The sequence below is a fragment of the Zingiber officinale genome, chromosome 8B (genome assembly GCF_018446385.1).
Source record: "Zingiber officinale cultivar Zhangliang chromosome 8B, Zo_v1.1, whole genome shotgun sequence".
Lineage (NCBI taxonomy): Eukaryota > Viridiplantae > Streptophyta > Magnoliopsida > Zingiberales > Zingiberaceae > Zingiber > Zingiber officinale.
The window spans coordinates 104,889,322-104,907,713 of record NC_056001.1 but is presented as its reverse complement, the minus strand read 5'-3'; the positions used below and the strand labels follow the sequence as shown (position 1 = coordinate 104,907,713).

At 34.5% G+C, this 18,392-nt stretch overlaps 2 protein-coding genes across 4 annotated transcripts in view; both read left to right on the top strand.

The window, feature by feature from the left end:
* LOC122016352 (glycine--tRNA ligase, chloroplastic/mitochondrial 2-like) overlaps positions 1 to 6,905 on the top strand; it is a 35,479-nt gene extending 28,574 nt beyond the window's left edge. Inside the window, exons 18-22 of the mRNA XM_042573621.1 lie at positions 2,468 to 2,557; positions 3,419 to 3,520; positions 5,040 to 5,121; positions 5,219 to 5,304; positions 6,582 to 6,905. Coding sequence (XP_042429555.1) covers positions 2,468 to 2,557; positions 3,419 to 3,520; positions 5,040 to 5,121; positions 5,219 to 5,304; positions 6,582 to 6,680 — 459 coding nt within the window. The 3' untranslated portion in view covers positions 6,681 to 6,905. The remainder of the gene's footprint in view (positions 1 to 2,467; positions 2,558 to 3,418; positions 3,521 to 5,039; positions 5,122 to 5,218; positions 5,305 to 6,581) is intronic.
* Positions 6,906 to 10,456: 3,551 nt separating this feature from the next.
* The window catches only part of LOC122016351 (insulin-degrading enzyme-like 1, peroxisomal), a 69,087-nt gene continuing 61,151 nt past the window's right edge, over positions 10,457 to 18,392 (top strand). For 2 of the 3 annotated variants that reach the window (XM_042573618.1, XM_042573617.1), the window contains exons 1-2: positions 10,457 to 10,862; positions 16,844 to 16,911. In XM_042573618.1, the coding sequence (XP_042429552.1) occupies positions 10,616 to 10,862; positions 16,844 to 16,911 (315 nt within the window). In that variant the 5' untranslated portion in view covers positions 10,457 to 10,615. The remainder of the gene's footprint in view (positions 10,863 to 16,843; positions 16,912 to 18,392) is intronic. The other variant, XM_042573619.1, reaches the window with a different exon arrangement.

Here is an 18,392-nt window from a genome sequence, read left to right as displayed (position 1 = left end):
GAAGCGAGTCTCAAATTCTCCGCCATAGGTCTGTAATAGTTGGGCATTGGAAGAACAGATGCGCCTGAATCCGAGAAGTATAGCTAGATACCAACATAGATATCATTATAAATGAATATAGAACATGTAAACTCATATATACCCAAGAACCGAAATAGTTTTTTAAAATATATATTGAAATTTAAGGATCAGCTAATAGGATACATAAGATACAGAAAATAAATGAAATCAGATACAAATCTTCAAAGTTTTGATGCTAGTAAAGCACCAAAATCCTGCAGCAAAGTATGCCTCAACTGCACCTATAACCCTTTTCAATAAAAATCTAGAGCCAAGAACAAATCAATGCAGGTTAGGGCTTATACAAAGCATCATTCTGAGCTAGTTTTGAGATGCAAAAAAATTGAGATTTAAGACCTTGACATCACTAATTAGTAGTTGCAAAATGTTGAGAACTTGAACAACCTTCTGGGCCCGACATGAAATGGGTCTTGCTTGAGATTGCCTAACCCTAAACAGTTCATGTTAAGCTTGAGCTATAAATGAGGTTGGATTGGGTGTTGCTTCCATGACGTTGGACAGAGTGCAACACAACATGGCACAGTCTCATGTTCGGACATGGGACGGGCTAGTAATCATCTGTGATTTACCTCTTCCGTTTGGCCTAGGGACGGGCTGGCCGAGGTACTGGGGATGAGCGAATCGCTTTTTGCCACCCATATTTGGACTGTGGTATCATGTGACACAATCCAGTGCCTGACCCAACAAAATTTCCCTACCCTTTTGAAATTGTTTCCAAATGACCAATTTAATCTTATGATGGTCAAAATATTTAAATTAGGAAGAACATTTAGGTCTTTTGGTCTTAAAGTTAAGCAATCATGTTTGGTACATCTGCATCTCCCTAAACTTTTTAAATTGTTGCCGGATGATCAATTTTCCAACTTTTAAGGAAAATCAATTTTGGTCTTTTTGTCTTAAAGTTACCAAAATGCCCTTAAATTTTTTCATTAATGATCCCGACCTAAACCCTCAAACAACACACTCCACTTGATCTTCATAGTAGATACTCAATCCAATATATGAGGCTTTCATTTATGAAATGAGCAATCTCATGCACTCATGCTTTAGTGAAGTGGTGTCATTTACACTGAGCATTTACGAGGGAAATCATAGTGGAGTATTCAATCAAGTGGAATTTTTCCTATTTTCAAGTTTAAAGGTTTTTATCCATAGAAATTTATAATTACTTTTCTAATCTATTTTTTTCATTTTTAAATTATACAAAATAATTTTATTTTAGATTTATATAATTTTTAAAATTTAAATTGTAGAACTGAGATCTAAAAGTTGAGTGTACAAAATATAAGGGTTATGCAATCCATATGCTCACAAAATCTAGAATTTAGGGCATTTAAATTGCACAACAAATTTATGTTGCATGCTCAAGTCTTGGGTGTTCTTTTTGCAACCAAGTTTTTTTTTTTTAAAGGAACCTGGTGCAATGGTAAAGTTGCTACCATGTGACCTGGAGGTCATGTGTTCGAGTCTCGAAAACAACTTTTGCAAAGTAGGATAAGGTTGCGTACAATAAACCCTTCCCCGGACCAGCATTGGCGGTAGCTTCGTGCACCAGGCTGTCCTTTTTTTAACTAAGATTTTTTTAAAAATATTATAAAATAATCTAAATAAACATTTTAACTTTTAAACTATCAAAATATATTTTTAAAAAAGTTTTTCATTTGTTTTTGTTTTATGTAATTTTTATATTCTTAGTTTTTTCAATGGTAAAGTTTCTGACATGCCACCTTGAGGTGATGGGTGCGAATCACGGAAATAGCTTCTTGCAAAATGCAAGGTAAGACTGCGTACAATAGGCCTAATGTAGTCCGACCCTTTCTCGGGACCTACATTAGCGGGAGTTTCGTACATCGGACTGTCTTTTTTTTAGTTTTGTCAATATTGAAAATAAAGGCTGGGCAGGTCAGGTGTTCCCCCAACTAAAGCCTGTGCTCGAGCTGGGTTGTAGTCCTGACTTGCTGGCCAGTAGTACACAACATAGATAAGTTGGGTCAGACTTAACCTGGCATGGTGTTTGGAGTCCTGACTTCTGTTACTATTATTAAAAAACAAACTTCCCTTATAAGAGTAGCTTTGCTTGGATCCCTCTTCTCATGTTTTTTTTTTTTGAAAAAACATATGCCACCAAACATTCATTTCAAAATTTTAAAAATAAATAAATAAAAGTAACAGTGATGATGCTTTCAGAAGAATAACATCAATAAAAGAAAACCCTAAAAACTTTCTAAGTAATTTTTGGGGCTTGTATTATCTTGTATGGATCAACCTAGTATGTTTTTCTTGCAAAAAGGATGTGTCTGGATATTTAAATTAGTTTCCTTGACTATTCCTTATTGGTCAATTTTTCCTTGATTTTTAAGTGAATGCTTGATGCTTCTCCTTACAGGTAGATAAGGGCATAAGTCCTGAAATTGTGCGTGCTGTGCTCTCAGAGCGTGCTAATTGGCCTTGTCTAGCTGCCAGGTCAGCTATTGAAGTAAGTGATACTTGGTAACCATTTTTTTCCTATTAACATTGTTTTTCCATTTTCTTCTTCTTGTCATGCATATTCTTAAGAAATGCTTCTGTCTGTTTTCTTTTGGATGTTCTAGAGTTATGATTCTAGGTATTATGCTTTATGAGGTACTTATTTAGGTGTATTTGTTAAAAAGTTGCATGCCATAATTGTTATATATAGTCCAAACGATTTCATCTCTTATATAGTTAGTTCTGGATAACTTTCATTTACCAAGTCCCTAGAGGCTTAGCATGAAAATGGATAGAATGATTTATATATTGAGTTAGTTTTGGATTAGTTTGCTTTACCAAGTTTCATCTCTTATATTTGTTAAATACAGGATGTCATGTGTATTTGGTGAAAGAAACTTTCTTCAGATAAATTTTTGATTGCTTAAATTTTCACCATTCATAGTTACTGCTATTTTAAGCTCTAACTTGTTTATCTTTCTTTATTCTTCTGTTTCAATGCATCATACTTATTTTTATTCTTTGTTTCTTTTTTGTTGGTTCTATTCACACTTTATCTCCGCATATCACTTCATGAATTTGTTGAAACTGGTTTAAGTTTCATTGTTTTATTATTTTAACATTAAAAGTAATTTATTTTATTTGTAATGCTAAAAATTGTCATGACCTTGGTGCATGCTTCCACATATTAGGAGATAGCCTTCTTGGTGACAATTCTAGATAACCAATGTCCATATATATATATATATATATATATATATATATACTTTTTTCAAATGGACATTTTAAAATTGCTATTTAAAAAACCCATTTAATTGCTACAAATTGGGGTGTTAAGCAATTGGCTACTGTCTGTCTATATCAAATGTAGATGGAGACATTATCGAGAAGTGAGATGTTTTCTAAAGTGATTCAAGCATACTCGCGACCCACGAGAATTATTCGTGGAAAGAAAATTGGTTCTAATATTGAGGTAATTGGTATATTTTTTCTATTTTTTGTACTATCTTTTCATGCATATGACCTAGCTTTCGAAGGTCTTTAGTCATTTCTTTCTTGAAAGTTGAAACAACTAAGATTTAAAGAAAATTGCCACAAATGCATGTTGTTGACCGCTAATAGTTTGATGCCTCTCTGTTTCTTGTTGGGCTATTTTGCTTTGCCCAAATTTTGTGTCTTTTTTTTTTTTGGAATTCTTTTAACTTTTAGTGAACGATTTACTAGGTTAACTGTATCCTTAGAAACCAAATCCTACCTAGTTATTGTTTGGTAAAACCCAAGAGCGAACTTTGTCATGCACAAATCTTGATCAGGTAATCATGGTTTAATATATTGTTTCATTTTAGTTGACATTGCTGAAATTTAGTACTTTCTGTGTACTGTTTATTGTTGTAATTAGTTGTTGTTATTATTATTCGATTTTCCATTATTCAACATTAACCGTATGTTTAGGTAGACCAACACTTCAGTACTTGAGATAGTGAGTACACTGATTCCATCATTCTACAAAAATCTCATTGCAGGAAGCCCTGTCATTGTGTCCTGTCGTTGCATATTCGGAGAGATCTGCATCCCGTCTACTATCTCTGAACAAGCCTTGTGTGAGGGAATCACCAATCAGCACCACCTTGTACACATAGTCGATCTTGTCACTTCCACCATTAGCTATTCCCTCCAACATCACTCTCGCCATTCTACTGTTGTTTTCTGATTCTGTCACATCGTCATTCCCAACAGACTTCTGTGCCTCCAGATCTTCCCTGTGATTTCTTTCATTTGCAGCCTGCAATCTTAGATCTCTGGTGCTTCTGCTATTGTTCTTGCAGTTTCAGACTTCTTCCAGTGTCTTTTGAGCCCCACTACCACTTTCCTGTCATTACTCAGCAGATTTCTGCTCATCTTGTTAGTTTATTCAGTATGCAAATTTGCAACAGTAGAGAACCCTAATTGATTGAAAATGCCAAGAGCAGATGAATATTGTTGCTTTCTCCATCATCTTTCATGATCAACTAATGATCATCCTGGTTCAACCTTAAACAATTGGTTCACCCTTAGAAACATCCAAGATGCATCTAGTTATCCCTATTAACCCTTAATTAGACCTTCAAATATAACAATAGCTATTCCCATGCGTCAACAAATTCAGGTTAGCAAGTCCAGACGAGATAGTCAAAGACTCATAGTTCCCTTTTCCTTTGGTTATAAGAAACAACATACTGAAACCATTCTTTTGTTCGGTCTTTGTTGAGTAATCTGGCTATTGAAGGATAGAGGTGGAAGATTTGATACATGGCTTGCCATTGGGGATGGCGTAGAAGAATCAGCCATTGCTTTCCAATATTCTTGCTAGGTTGTTCCCAGCTCTGATACCATGAAACAAGAATTGATCTTAAACACACAAAAGGATCGCAGTGAAGTTAAAATTTAATTTATAACCACAACAGTCAATTTTAATTCAATGACAGTGACCTGACATCAAGTTTGTTATGTAGGTAACTGAAGCTGCATTTGAAAAGAGCGAAGAAGAAGCTTTATGGAATGCTTACATGAAAGTAGCATCTAAAATTCACCATGGTAAATTAAATGACTAATCTTTTTGATCTATCTTCTGTGCCTTTTGTTTTTAGTTTTATGCTATGTTGGTGTACTTTTGTCATTTATTTGTCTCTAGGTGTTAGTATGGATAGTTTCTTTGAAGCATCATTGGTGTTGCTGCGTCCACTTGAAGATTTTTTTAACAATGTCTTCGTGATGGCGGTGAGTATCTTCTTATGTAATTATTTACTTTGTCAAAAACAAGGTACACTTTCTGCTAGTTAGTGAAGTATGTGTCTTGACATTTGATTAGACCATTGTCTTTATTGAATCAAGATTCAGAAAGTAAAACAGAACCCAATTTGACAATATATACATAACCACTGTATTTCACCATCACCATGAAATAATTTTTATTTAATATCATTTTATTTAGGATAATTCTGTAGCTTTGTTTGGCTTTTTTTTTTTTTAGCAAAGATCCAGATTTTATTCTGCATTGCCAGTCAAGAACTGCTGTGTGGCGGTGAGGATAATCTTCAGTGTGGTAGTTGTGGGGATTTTTTTACTTAGCATGCTTATCATAGCAATTTCCATCCCCTTTAAATGACTTCATTTTATGTCTGCAACTCTTGTTAGTTTGACATGCATGACGGTATGTTTGATGCGTGTATCCATTGTTTGAACTATTGAGGTAGGCTCTCTACCTACCACTGGGGAATTAAGGCAAAAAAAACCTTACCTGCATATGGACACGGAATGCACTAGAATATAGATCATAAAGGAAAGATGCTGACTTGTTCCACATCAATTATTTGTAAAAGCGGGTGTCTCTTTGATAAATAACTGCAAGAGAGGCCCATAGAAATAGAATGGATCAAGTAGTTGACCAAGGAAAAATATTATCTCTAAAATAAGAAAATAATAAAATGAAATATGGACACTAAGAAACAAAAGATAGAAATTAGTTAAAAATATCTCTAAAGTTCGACATCTATCAATGGATTCATTTTCAGCCTGATGTACTTAAATTTCTTATTAGTTGAGGTTGGAATTTAGTTATATTCTTTAAACAATCCATTAACAATTAGTGAAAGGGTTGATGCTAACTACTCCCAATTGCTTCGTTACCTTGTTAGAATGCACCAAATCAAAAGAGGATTCAACCAAATAGGATAGAAGAATTGGTCTTTCAAAGGAGGCAAAACTAATTCACAAATTTTCTGTTGGAAATATGTACAACCTTTAATTGAACGCACCTTGTGTTCACATATACATAGCTGATTTTGACTTCCAAAAATTCTTTTTCGTATATTTCATCATAGCTGATTTTAACTTGAGTAATCCAATTCGGTTACTGAGGGTGTTAGCTTGAATAATCTCTCATTTGAGATTTTCTTTTCTTTACTTTTGTGTCTAGTTCCTTAATATGTATCTATTGCATACGGCTGATATTTTTTTTACTTCAATTTCATTGTACTAATACTCATTCCTGACAGGAGGATGAGAAAATAAAGAATAACAGATTAGCAATTCTCAAAAGAATTGCAGAACTACCAAACGGAATTGCAGATCTCTCGGTTTTGCCTGGGTTTTAAATGGCACCATATTTGACCATCGCATAACATGAGATTCCTAGCTCAGAAGAAGCGTTTATTATTTATCTCGGCGTGTTCTTGGTAACTGCCCTCAAATTTTGTCATGCATAGGTCTCAGCAATTAGTTACCATCTAATTTTCATTGTAATGAACATTTTATTAAGTAATGTATAAACTAATAAATGTTACTTGTTTTGCTTTATTTTTTTTCCCACTTCTCATCAAGATGAATGTTGATTTCAAATCTAGGATTTTTTTAAAGAGAATTTCAAAATTTTAAATATTTATTATATATTAAATATGGTTAAGCTATGAAACAAGATATAAACGCTTGGACGTCTAAAAGGCACAGCAAAATGGTTTGTTAAATCAAGGTTTTTTAGGGCTAAAGTTCAAATAAAGTCACGTAAATTACAAAATAAATTCTCATCCGAATTGATCTAATTCAAATCGCTGTCATCCCGAGAGCCAATATCTATACTCCAAATTTTTTTTAGTGCACGTTGATCATAAATCGTTGACACGGTTAATCTTTTTATCAAATCTGAAAGGTATGCGTTATAGTTGATGTATTATAAAATCCATATACTATTATAAGATTTGGCACCTCCAACAAAAATACACAATATATGTAAGCATATAATGATTAAATCAGATTTACGCAATGATGTTAGATAAAAGCAATGATATTAGAGAAATGAAGTTATAGTATTCATTTCATTTATTTTTTGGGATTCTACCAGTCCAAACGATCTAATACCATATGGATTAAATCATTACGAGTTTAAATTCATTTGGGTAATTGGAAGGAAAAAAAATAAAATCAAAAGGCCATCTTTATGATTGGAATCGCCAAAATGTGTTCCATTTTTATTTAAAGGACACTCCACTTTTATATATAATTATCTAATTATTCTCAACTATATTATTCTCTTTCGTCTGTATTTCCTATTTAAATCTTGAACTTGGGATGCATTGTAATAGCTATGAATACGTAGTTGGTACACAATTATAGTAGCTATGATGTGTTATAATTTTTTGACTCAGATTGAATTACGGAATGTATAAATATATCAAATCGAAATTTATTTAGAAATTTATATTTGTTATTAGATGTAACGTGTAACAACCTAGTTTTAAATCCAAAAATAATTATGTCATTTTACATAGGGTGATGTATCTTTTTTTGATTAAAAAAATCAAAGTGAGGCTTTCCTTTGACGAATTGGAAAAAAAAAAGGAGCGTCTTCTTGATTTTTGCCAAAAAAAAATGGTAATCAAGGATTAGTCAGTTCAAAAAGATGGATACATGAATTATCAAAATAAAAAAATAATGAGCTGATCCATGTGTCAAATTACCTCATCCATTTGATCACATTATGATATCTAAAACAAATTTAATATGTAAGTTTTTTTAATCAAGATATCCCACACTTCAAACTAATTAATCATCATCCATTTGATCACATTATGATATCTAAAACAAATTTAATATGTAAGTTTTTTTAATTCAGATATCCAACACTTCAAACTAATTAATCATGGAGGTGACTGATTCTATCTTATAAAAATTTTTCATCGACTATCAAGATAAATTGAGAATTACTCGCAAAGACTCATCCAAATAACAAATATTTTTAGAATTATTATTTTATTGGAAAAAAATCCCTACAACTACAATTAAAATTTAACTCTTAAATATTTAATTAACCGTAAAAAAGGTCTTACCGCTGCCTCCATTACCCTACTAAAAATATATCTCTACCTAAGGTGCCCAATTATCTGGTGACAGAACATTATTTATTTATTTATTTATTTTGAAAATGGAGGTCTATCGGAAAAGTCCCAAATGATTTCTTAGTTAAATTTATGAAAGATAATGTGATAAAATTATTTTATAAAATAATATGACGCAGATGGTTAAACACTTGCAAATACTCTCATAAACCTACAAATAAAAAAAAATGTAGGGTCAAAGTCATTCGTAGTTTCCTCGTGTTACGTCAAAATTATTTCCTCGTTGTTTCCGGACATTTGCTGCTTATTTTATTTTTATTTTTTTGTTGCCATTAAGTGACGATCACACTGTGTTCTTTAGTAAAGGCGAAAGCACCTTCAGCGTCTGTTTTTTCTACAATTGCATCAAAGTTACTTTTAGGATTAATCTTTGTTATGTTTTATTATAATTATCGATTTGATATATACTTTAATACTTCTCGATTTAAATTAATAAGCCAAGTCAAATATTTATATTAATACTCTTAGAAATTAACATTCTATATCATGTGGCACCTAATTATGAACAGGACATGTCTTTGTCTGATTTTACAAACCCATCAATCATGTGGCTATAGTAGAGTCAAAGTCTCCTTAGATTTGATGCTTTGTTTAGTCAAAATCTTAGTGCACCGTAATTCCAATCGAATATTCTCCTTAAAAATTAGAATGTGATTGAGAATCAGAATATTATAAAATAGTAATGAATATAAATATGAATATTATTCTTAAAAATAATATTTAGTTTATTAATTAATAGAATATTTTTATCAGAATAAATTAATTTTTTTTACTTTTAGAGAAAAATAAGAAAAAAAAATTAGATGTGAGAGAAAGTTGAATGTGAGAGAAAAAAATATGATGAGAGAGAATGTATGATGAAAAAGAAAATGTGATGGGAATAAATGAAAAGAGATAAAGTGTGATGTTAGAAAACGAGAAAAGAGAGTGTGATGTGAGAGAGTAAGATGAGAGAGGCTGAGAAGAGAGAAAGTGTGATGAGAAAAAATGAGGAGAGAGTGTGATGAGAAAAAAAAGAAAAGAGAGTGTGATGAGAGAAAAAACATGATGAGAGATGATGAGGAGAGAAAAAATATGATGAGAGAAAGTGTGATGGGAGAGGTCGAAGAGAAAGAAAGTGCGATGAGAGAAAATTAGGACAGAATGTGTGTGATGGGAGAGATTGAGGAGAGAAAATATGATGAGAGAGAAAATATGATGAGAAAAAATGATGAAAAAGAGTCATGTGAAAGAAAGCATGATTGAGAGAGAGTATGATGAGAGAGGATGAGAAGAGAAAAAGTATAATGAGAGAAAAAGTGCAACGAAAGAGAATGAAGAGAGAGAAAGTACAATGGGAGAGAATCAGGAGAGAGAAAGTACGAGGAAAAATATGATAATAAAATGAGGAGAAAAAATATAATGAAAGAGAACAACGAGAAAGAAAGTGATATGAAAGAAAAATTAAACAAATATATTAAATGTATTTTCATCTCAAACTTAATTCTAATTCTCATTCCCATCAAAATCTAAATTTTGATGGGTTTCATCAATACCAAAAATTTTAATTCCATTTTAAAATTTTTAATTTCATTATATCAATCAAACATAAGATTTGAGAATGACTACCAAACTCTCTCAACTAAAGCTACCTAGGTGTCCAATTATTCCGTGATAGGATTATTATATATATGAGCTATGATATGCTTAAGGAAAAAATCTCAAGGAAAAATTCACATAAATTTATAGGGCCCATCAAAAATAAAATGATGAGTCATGAATTTATGTGTCTATTCTTGAACTTTTCATTAAGATTTTTTCATTGAAGATATTATTTTTCTATATATATAAATAAATGGAGGCCTATGCAAATGGTTAAAGACTCCCAAATACTCTCATAAATCTACGAATAAAAAAAAATTGCTAAGGCCAAGTCTCGTAGTCCTTCAGTTACATCAAAGGCCAAGTCATTCGTAGTCCTTCAGTTACATCAAAGTTATTTACTCGTTGTTTTGCGCCTGCGGTTCAAAGTGACGATCACACAGCTGCGTGTGTCGTTGTTTCCTGACCTTTGCGAGCAGAAAAGGAAAGGCCGGGAGTTTTGATCTCTTCTTATACAACGGCGGAAGGCATGTCTAGTTCACCCAGGAGAGAGGAAGATGGCGAACGCGGGGAGGGAGGGAGGGGGAGAGAGAGAGAGAGCTCGGATGGCTGCAGGAGCATCGGAAGTAGAGATTTTGAAGCCCCGTTGCGACAAACGAGAATACAGGAGGATCGTTCTCCCAAATTCTCTGGAGGCACTCATAATCAGCGATCCCGAAACTGATAAGGCGGCCGCTTCGATGAATGTCTCAGTTGGCTCGTTTAGCGATCCTGATGGCCTCGAGGGTTTGGCTCATTTTCTCGGTAAGGGTTCGATGAATTTATCTTTCTCTTTGAAAGTATCCTGAAATTTTTTCAGGCACATCAACATGTCGATGTCAACGATCCGGCAGGCAGGTTTTGGTTGAGGTCTGCTGCGATTTTAATTTATCAAACTAGTGAAATACTGAATTCAGACTGAGAGACATATAAAATATAAATATAGGAGCCACAATTTACCCAAAAATCATGTGAAAGGTCTTATATACTATAAGTCTATCTAACCTCCATCCAGGTGATATATATGACGAATTATTTCCACCACAGGCTTTTCTTCTTTTGATGTTACTTTTTGAGATCTTATCTTTGTTCCTCTTCCGACAAAAAAATCTTAGTCAAACAAAATAATTGCTGGGGTATTAGTAGATTCAAACATTGAAAAAGATGAACTAGTTCATTAGTTCTTTCAGTTACAAATTAATTTAGAATTAGCATATTCCTCCTTGTATACTATAATGTAAATTGCAGGATTGGAGATCTCTCACAACAGAAGTATGGTGCCGGCCTGCTGGACCAAAAGAGTATTTTGCCGTAAACTTATGAGATTAATTAGGAAATCTTCTTAGGGCTTTAGACAAACTTTAATGAAAAGATATTTTGTTGGAATTTATTATATTACCATGCTGTGTGCGTGACTTTACTACAAAGCTCTAGAGCAGGAGATTTGCACCTAAGGGTTGGTGGGACGTAAATCCCTGTACCCCGTATAACTCACCCCATCCACTTGCCTCCTCAATCACCGTGATTTACCTCCTCCGTGTTGGTCCTGTGATAGGCTGGCGAGGGCATTAGGGCGAGCGCTTCACCTTTTGCCACTTTAGAGCAAGAGATTTAGTATGTGATTTCTTTTATAAAAAGTCAACTGTCAGAAGAGTGTTCAAGTAAAAAATATTTTATTGGATATGAGATCATTTATAACTTAGTGTAGTAGGCACGTATCGTGACTATCTCTATTTGCAGAGTTGTGTTCGACTCAAATAGTCAGTTAAGTGCCCTAACTCTCACTTTACTTAAATTATATTAGATTTTTTTTATATAATATATATGGCTGAAACAGATACTTATAAAATCAATATTTAAAAACTATTTTACTAACATTTTAAAAATAAAATCTCAACGGCATTAAAACCCAAATTTGCTAGTCACACAAACATAAGTCTAAACAAACTATCTAAAACCATTCAAACCCCAATCTTCAAATAAAAATTCAACATTTTAACTTTCAAGAATATTCAACTCTCTCAACTAAAAATCCTCTCATAAAAACTTATTTAACATAGTTTTGCGGAAATGCAAGGACCTCAGGAGTGTACTGCCATGCCCGGTCCAATCAAGAGTCAGAGCCTCCTGCATCCATATTTCCATCACTTGCAACCATTCAACCCTAGTGAGTCTAATGACTCAGTACATTCAAACCCTAATAGCAAATACATAAATATACAATCACATCCATTTAAAAATACTTTTGATAAAAATACATTTAACCTTTAAATCATTTGCATTTACATTCACATAAATATGTAAAATACTTTAAGCATCATATATTTTTTACTCGTCATTAATCCTAGACATTTTAGGTGAGGTTTAATCATTGAAAGTGACTCCTATATCCTCTAATCATTGATCGATCTATAAACCATGGTACCAAGCAGCGAAGTTCAGTGACCCCTTCTTCGTCGCATCCCTTTGGCCTATATATGAGAATTCGATATTGGGTTTCCTCTGGGACCTTTTCCCATAACCAGGCTCCCTCTGGGGCCTTTTCCCTCGCTGTATTCCCATTAATCATTTTGTAAGTTCACCGAAGTTTAACGACCACTTCTTTGTCGCATTCCTTTGGGCTATATATGAGAATTTGAAATTGGGCTCCTTCTGGAGCCTTTTCCCCGTAACTAGGCTCCCTCTGGGGCCTTTTCCCTCGCAGTATTCTCATTAATCATTTTGTAAGTTCATCGGAGTTCAGCGACCACTTCTTCATCGCAACCCTTTGGGCTATATATGAAAATCCGATATTGGGCTCCCTCTGGGGCCTTTTCTCGTAACTGGGCTTCCTCTTGGACCTTTTTCCTCGAGGTATTTCCATTAATCATTTTATATAAGAATTTGAAACTGGGCCCTTTCTGGGCCTTTTCCCCGTAACTAGGCTCCCTCTGGGGTTTTTTCCCTCACAGTATTCTCATTAATCATTTTGTAAGTTCATCGGAGTTCAGCGACCGCTTCTTCGTCGCAACCCTTTGGGCTATATATGAAAATCCGATATTGGGCTTCCTCTGGGGCCTTTTCTCGTAACTGGGCTCCCTCTAAGGCCTTTTTTCTCGCGGTATTTCCATTAATCATTTTATAAGTTCACCACCTGCATTTTTGACCGATTCCTCGCACATCTTCTTTGCCACAGTCAATCACATTCCTCAAAAACATTTTTCCTTTCCTTTCTAAAAAGAAATTAACTTTTTCATCATTTTCATAAAATAAGCATGCATCCGTACATTTCATACCGTTAACACATAGTTTCGAAACTTTTAAAACTTTTCATATAACCTTTCAAGCACTTATTATGGTTACTCGGGACATTACCATTACTTCTAACCTTTCCTCGAGACATAACTTTACTTAGTCACATCTAAACTTACCCGTTTTAGACTCTTACCGACTTAAACTTTAATAACTTTTTCCCTGACTCGAACTGAGACACAACCAGACCTTTACTAACATTCTAAGACATGATTCAGACCCTAGGAATCTAGCCCCAAGCTGCTGCAACCCACCTGGATCGAAACAATCCTTAGCCGAGCCCTAGTGTCCACGGCTCATCTTAGTCATGAACCCCTCTAATGGCAGCAACGCCCCATGCAATCATAAACTTCATCAAACAATGCCCCCTTGGGATGGTCTAGTGGCTAGCCATGAGGTGTTGCTACAATGAGGTTTGGGGTTCGAATTTCGGCAAAGCTGAGGTAAATACCTCCCTTATGTGCTAATCACTATTTCAAAGGCTAGTAGCCGCTCATGATTTACTTCCTCTATGTTGGTCCTAGAATTGGTTGGCAGAGGCGCTGGGGGCGGGCGTATTCGCCTTTTGCCACAATAAACTTCATCAAACAATCAAGAAAACTTAAGAACTTAAAGAAACATAATCTTTATTCAAAAAACGTGATTCCACATATTTTCATGCATAAACACAATAAACATATATACTATGATTTGAATGGTGCAAAAATAAGGGTTTAGAATGTGCCTTTGTGTTTAAAACTCTCGAAATTCGAATATCAGCGCGAGGAGACGAAGTGGATGAACGGGGATTGACTTGGCTTTGCTTTCTCCTCTCAAAACACATGATTTTTCCCTATGAAATCTGCAGCAAGTGTCACGGTTGTTGTCTCCCTCCAAGAACCCTAGATTCTCTTTTCTATTTTTTTTCTTCCAAAAATATCGTCATCTAGGCTAGGGTTTAAGTCTTTTATGTTTAATGCAAGTCTAGGCCCACTAACCCATGTAAACTTAAGTTAATTAGGCCCATTTTTAATTTGATATTATGTTTAATATATATAAATTTCGAAGTTATGGGTAATTAAAAAGTTAAAGTCCTCCATTTTATCAAAATTCGGATTCTCGAACTAAAAAACTCTTGGTTTGCAAATATATATAAAATCTATAAATTATATAAAGTTTAAACCTTAATTAAACATATTTTCGAGCTAAAAAATAAATATTTTAAAAATATATATTTTTATCTCAATCGTCCCCGATCTTCTTTCCTCGGCCAAGCATTGAATATTCACCTGAAAATACTAAACTTTGAAATCATGCAGAGTTACACAATTAATCATATAATCATTTTCAAATATCATCCTGTTATGGTCCCGAGTATAGGATCGAGTCACAGGTCGAGGTTCGGATCCGTACTTGGTCATGTAACACATAAGGGGGAAGGGAGGGGGAAAGACTCGTCCTAGACAGAGTCTAAATTATTCAATTTTTCTTCCTTCTTTATTAATAATAACACTCATTATATAAGGAGTCAAACATCACGCGATTCAAGAAAGATCAACCCATAAAGGAAACAAGGAATCAAAAATAGAAAAGCTAATTAGGACATTATTTGTTTTTACTATAGCAGTAGTTAAATTAGGCCATTATTTATTTTCTATTAATTAGGCAATAGCTAATTTATTTCTACTATAACAGTAGCTAATTAGGTAATAACTAATTTGCTTCCAACTATAGGGGCGTCCAACAAAAGCGTCCAACTCGGCGTCCACATCATCACTCCCCTCCTTGATGCTGAGCTTGCCCTCAAGCTTGAAAGTAGGGTATAACGCCATTAATAGCATGGAGGGAAATTTCCGAATCCACTTCCCCCTCTTCCTCACCTTCCTTGATCACCAGACACTTCAATCCAAAACGGACATTTACACTTATGACCCGTAGAGTAGGACTCATCACAGTTAAAACAGAGGCCCTTGGCTCTCCGTTCTGCCATCTTGGCGTGTGTCAGACGTTTGAAGAATGAAGCAGGTGGAGTCTCCTTACTGATGTCCCTCGTGGTCTTGGTCTTCGCCAAAGGAGGAGGGCCTCCACTGCGGGTGTTGAGCTTGGTTCTGGTTCCGCCCCAATTTATGCGCAGCAGCCCCCGCCTTGATGGAAGCACTACTTCCGTTCTAATGCCTTGACCATATTCATTGCAATGCCTAGGTTTTCAGGCTTTTGTAGTTCGATGTTCGTACGGAAATCTTTGATTAGCCCTGCAGTGAACAAGTCAACTTGTTATTATGGCCGAAGGTCTAAGGTCCGAGCTGGAACTGTGGCTGGTAGTCTTCTACCGAGCTTATCTGCTTCAGATTTGCTAGCTCTCCCAGAGGGTTGTTGCTCATAGGCGGCCTAAAGCGGATATGACAATGGTTTTTGAATTGCTTCCAAGTCATATCTAACTCTTCCTATTCCATTTGAGCAAACCTCTTTCTGTTCCATCTGATCAAATCAAAGTTGGGTTTCCTCTACCAAGTGAAAGGCAGTAAGGCCAACCTTGTCGGTTTCTGTGGTCCTTTGGTTGACAAAGAATTTTTTTGCGCCTTTTAATCTAGCCCAATGGATCCCCTTCTCCAGAATAGGTAGGGAACTCCATCTTCAAGTACAGCGGAACCAGGGTGCCATTAATTGGTAGTTCAGGTCTGACCTCCGAGGCTTTGGAAGGGTCACTCCATGCTAGTAGGGTTGTTTGTGGCGGGTACTGACTATCGTCTTGTCTCTTGAACAACACGGGATACCTCGGCCATTTGCTCCTCTAATCCTCGTTGGAACACTTGCTGCTGCGAAATCAATCTTTCCATGAAGGCATCAAGTTTGGATGTGATAGGATTTGTGTCACCCATGATCGGCTCTGATACCAAGTTGTTATGATTCCAAGTGTAGGATCGAGTCACAAGTCGAGATCCGGATCCGTACTTGGTCATGCAACATGTAAGGGGAAAGGGAGGGGGAAAGACTCGTCCTAGACGGAGTCCAAATTACTCAAATTTTCTTCCTTTATTAATAATAACACTCCTCATATAAGAGTCAAACATGACGCGATTCAGGAAAGACCAACCCATAAAGGAAACAAGGAATCAAAAATAGAAAAGCTAATTAAGCCATTATTTGTTTCTACTATAGCAGTAGTTAAATTAGGTCATTATTTATTTTCTGCTAATTAGGCAATAGCTAATTTATTTCTAGTTTTCTACTATAGCAAAGGCGTCCACCTCAGCGTCCACATCACATCCTTTATTAAAATCATTGAATTAAATCAATTTAGCATATTTAATATTTTTATGCATGTGGTTTATGGGGACTTTTAAATTTTGGGGTGTTACATTAAGAGTATTCAAGTATTCTTGTTTGTCATTTTTTAACTATAATTGTTCTATTTTTTTATTACAATTTTCCCTTGGAGTTCAAAATCATCACTGATTTTGTGTTTTTTTTAATAGAGCACATGCTTTTTTATGCTAGCAAGAAGTATCCAATTGAAGATAGTTATTCAAAATTTATCACAGAGGTAATTGATATTGCCTTTGTTATTTATCATTTACTTCAATATGACTTTTTTATGCTTATATTTTCTCTACTACTCTCTTAGTAGGTTTTATTTTTATAACCCTTGAATATTTTGTTTCAAATTGCAAACTCAATAATTCTCTCTCCTTTTGACTAATAACTAACCTTTGTTTTTTATTTCCATAGTCCTTTGTTTTCTTAAAAGATTTATAAAAGTTTTGTCATTTTGATGAAAAGGATTCCAGCACTAAACTGATTTGAATTATAAATAATGCATGCTTCACGATTTAAGTCTATAGATTTTTGGTCCAATTCTTGCAAGCACATGAAACAAGCCACAAAATTGGAGAGAACTTAGTGAAGAAAGATCTTCTAATAGGATCTTCCTAATGTCTAGGAAGAGAAAATAGAAAACTTTGACTGGGGAAACAGAATACAATACAATTTCATTGTGTATTAGGACAAAACAAAATAAAATTTCTCATTTTATTCATGTTAATTCCATCTCAACATCAACTCCAACTGCCTCTTAGATATAAGATGGTTAACGGGTGTAGTAGTCACTAGTGGGGAAATTTCATTTTAGCTGACATATTTTATAAGCTCCTTAGATAGAGGTAATAAAGGGCGAAATAGTTAAAATGTATCATTCCAGTAAATTATTAAAACTCGATATCACTTGGCAAAGACAATGTCTCCTTTCTATATTTCATCTCCTTCCTCCTTTAACCTTCCATCAATCACTGGCACCATGCTTCGAAATGTCATCACGATACCAGTTAAAGTCCAAAACTTCGGTACGGCTCGAGATTTTATACTTTGCATGGAATAAAATTGATAAGTAATAGGATAGATATTATTAAAGGAGCTAGAATAGAATAGGAGCAAGTGTTGCTAAGTTTGGTTCTTGGAATAACTATTCCAACTTATCATGATAAGTATTCCTGGATTTAAAAGGAATAGCTAACAAGATTTGAGAGGGAGAACAATTCAGTGGGAATTGCTATTCTAGTCTCATTTTGCAACCAAATATAGGAATAATTATTCTGTTAGAATAATCTAGAATGGAATAGCTATTTGTACAAACCAAACATGCAGTTTATGAATAATTATGCAGTTTATAGATGAACAAATTTTGATATATAATGCATTCTTTTACAAATGTGTAAACAAGTAAAATTACAAGCCAGCTTATGAATGTAGCTTGTAAGTTATAACCGAACATATTCATGAGTCTAGGATCAGTCGATTCATTCTATTCATAAACTTTAAATATGCCAAGCTTACATGTCATCAAACTTGATTCACTGATGCTTTGTTTGCTTCATCAAATGGAATTGACATGCCACCTCTGCCTACGACTTTAATATCTCTATCCATTCTGCATGCTCTGATCGACATGGAACACAACTTTAAATAATGATAAGAATATATATTCCTGAGCTTTGGTACAATTCATTCTCATCTTTTCTGCTTGTGCAC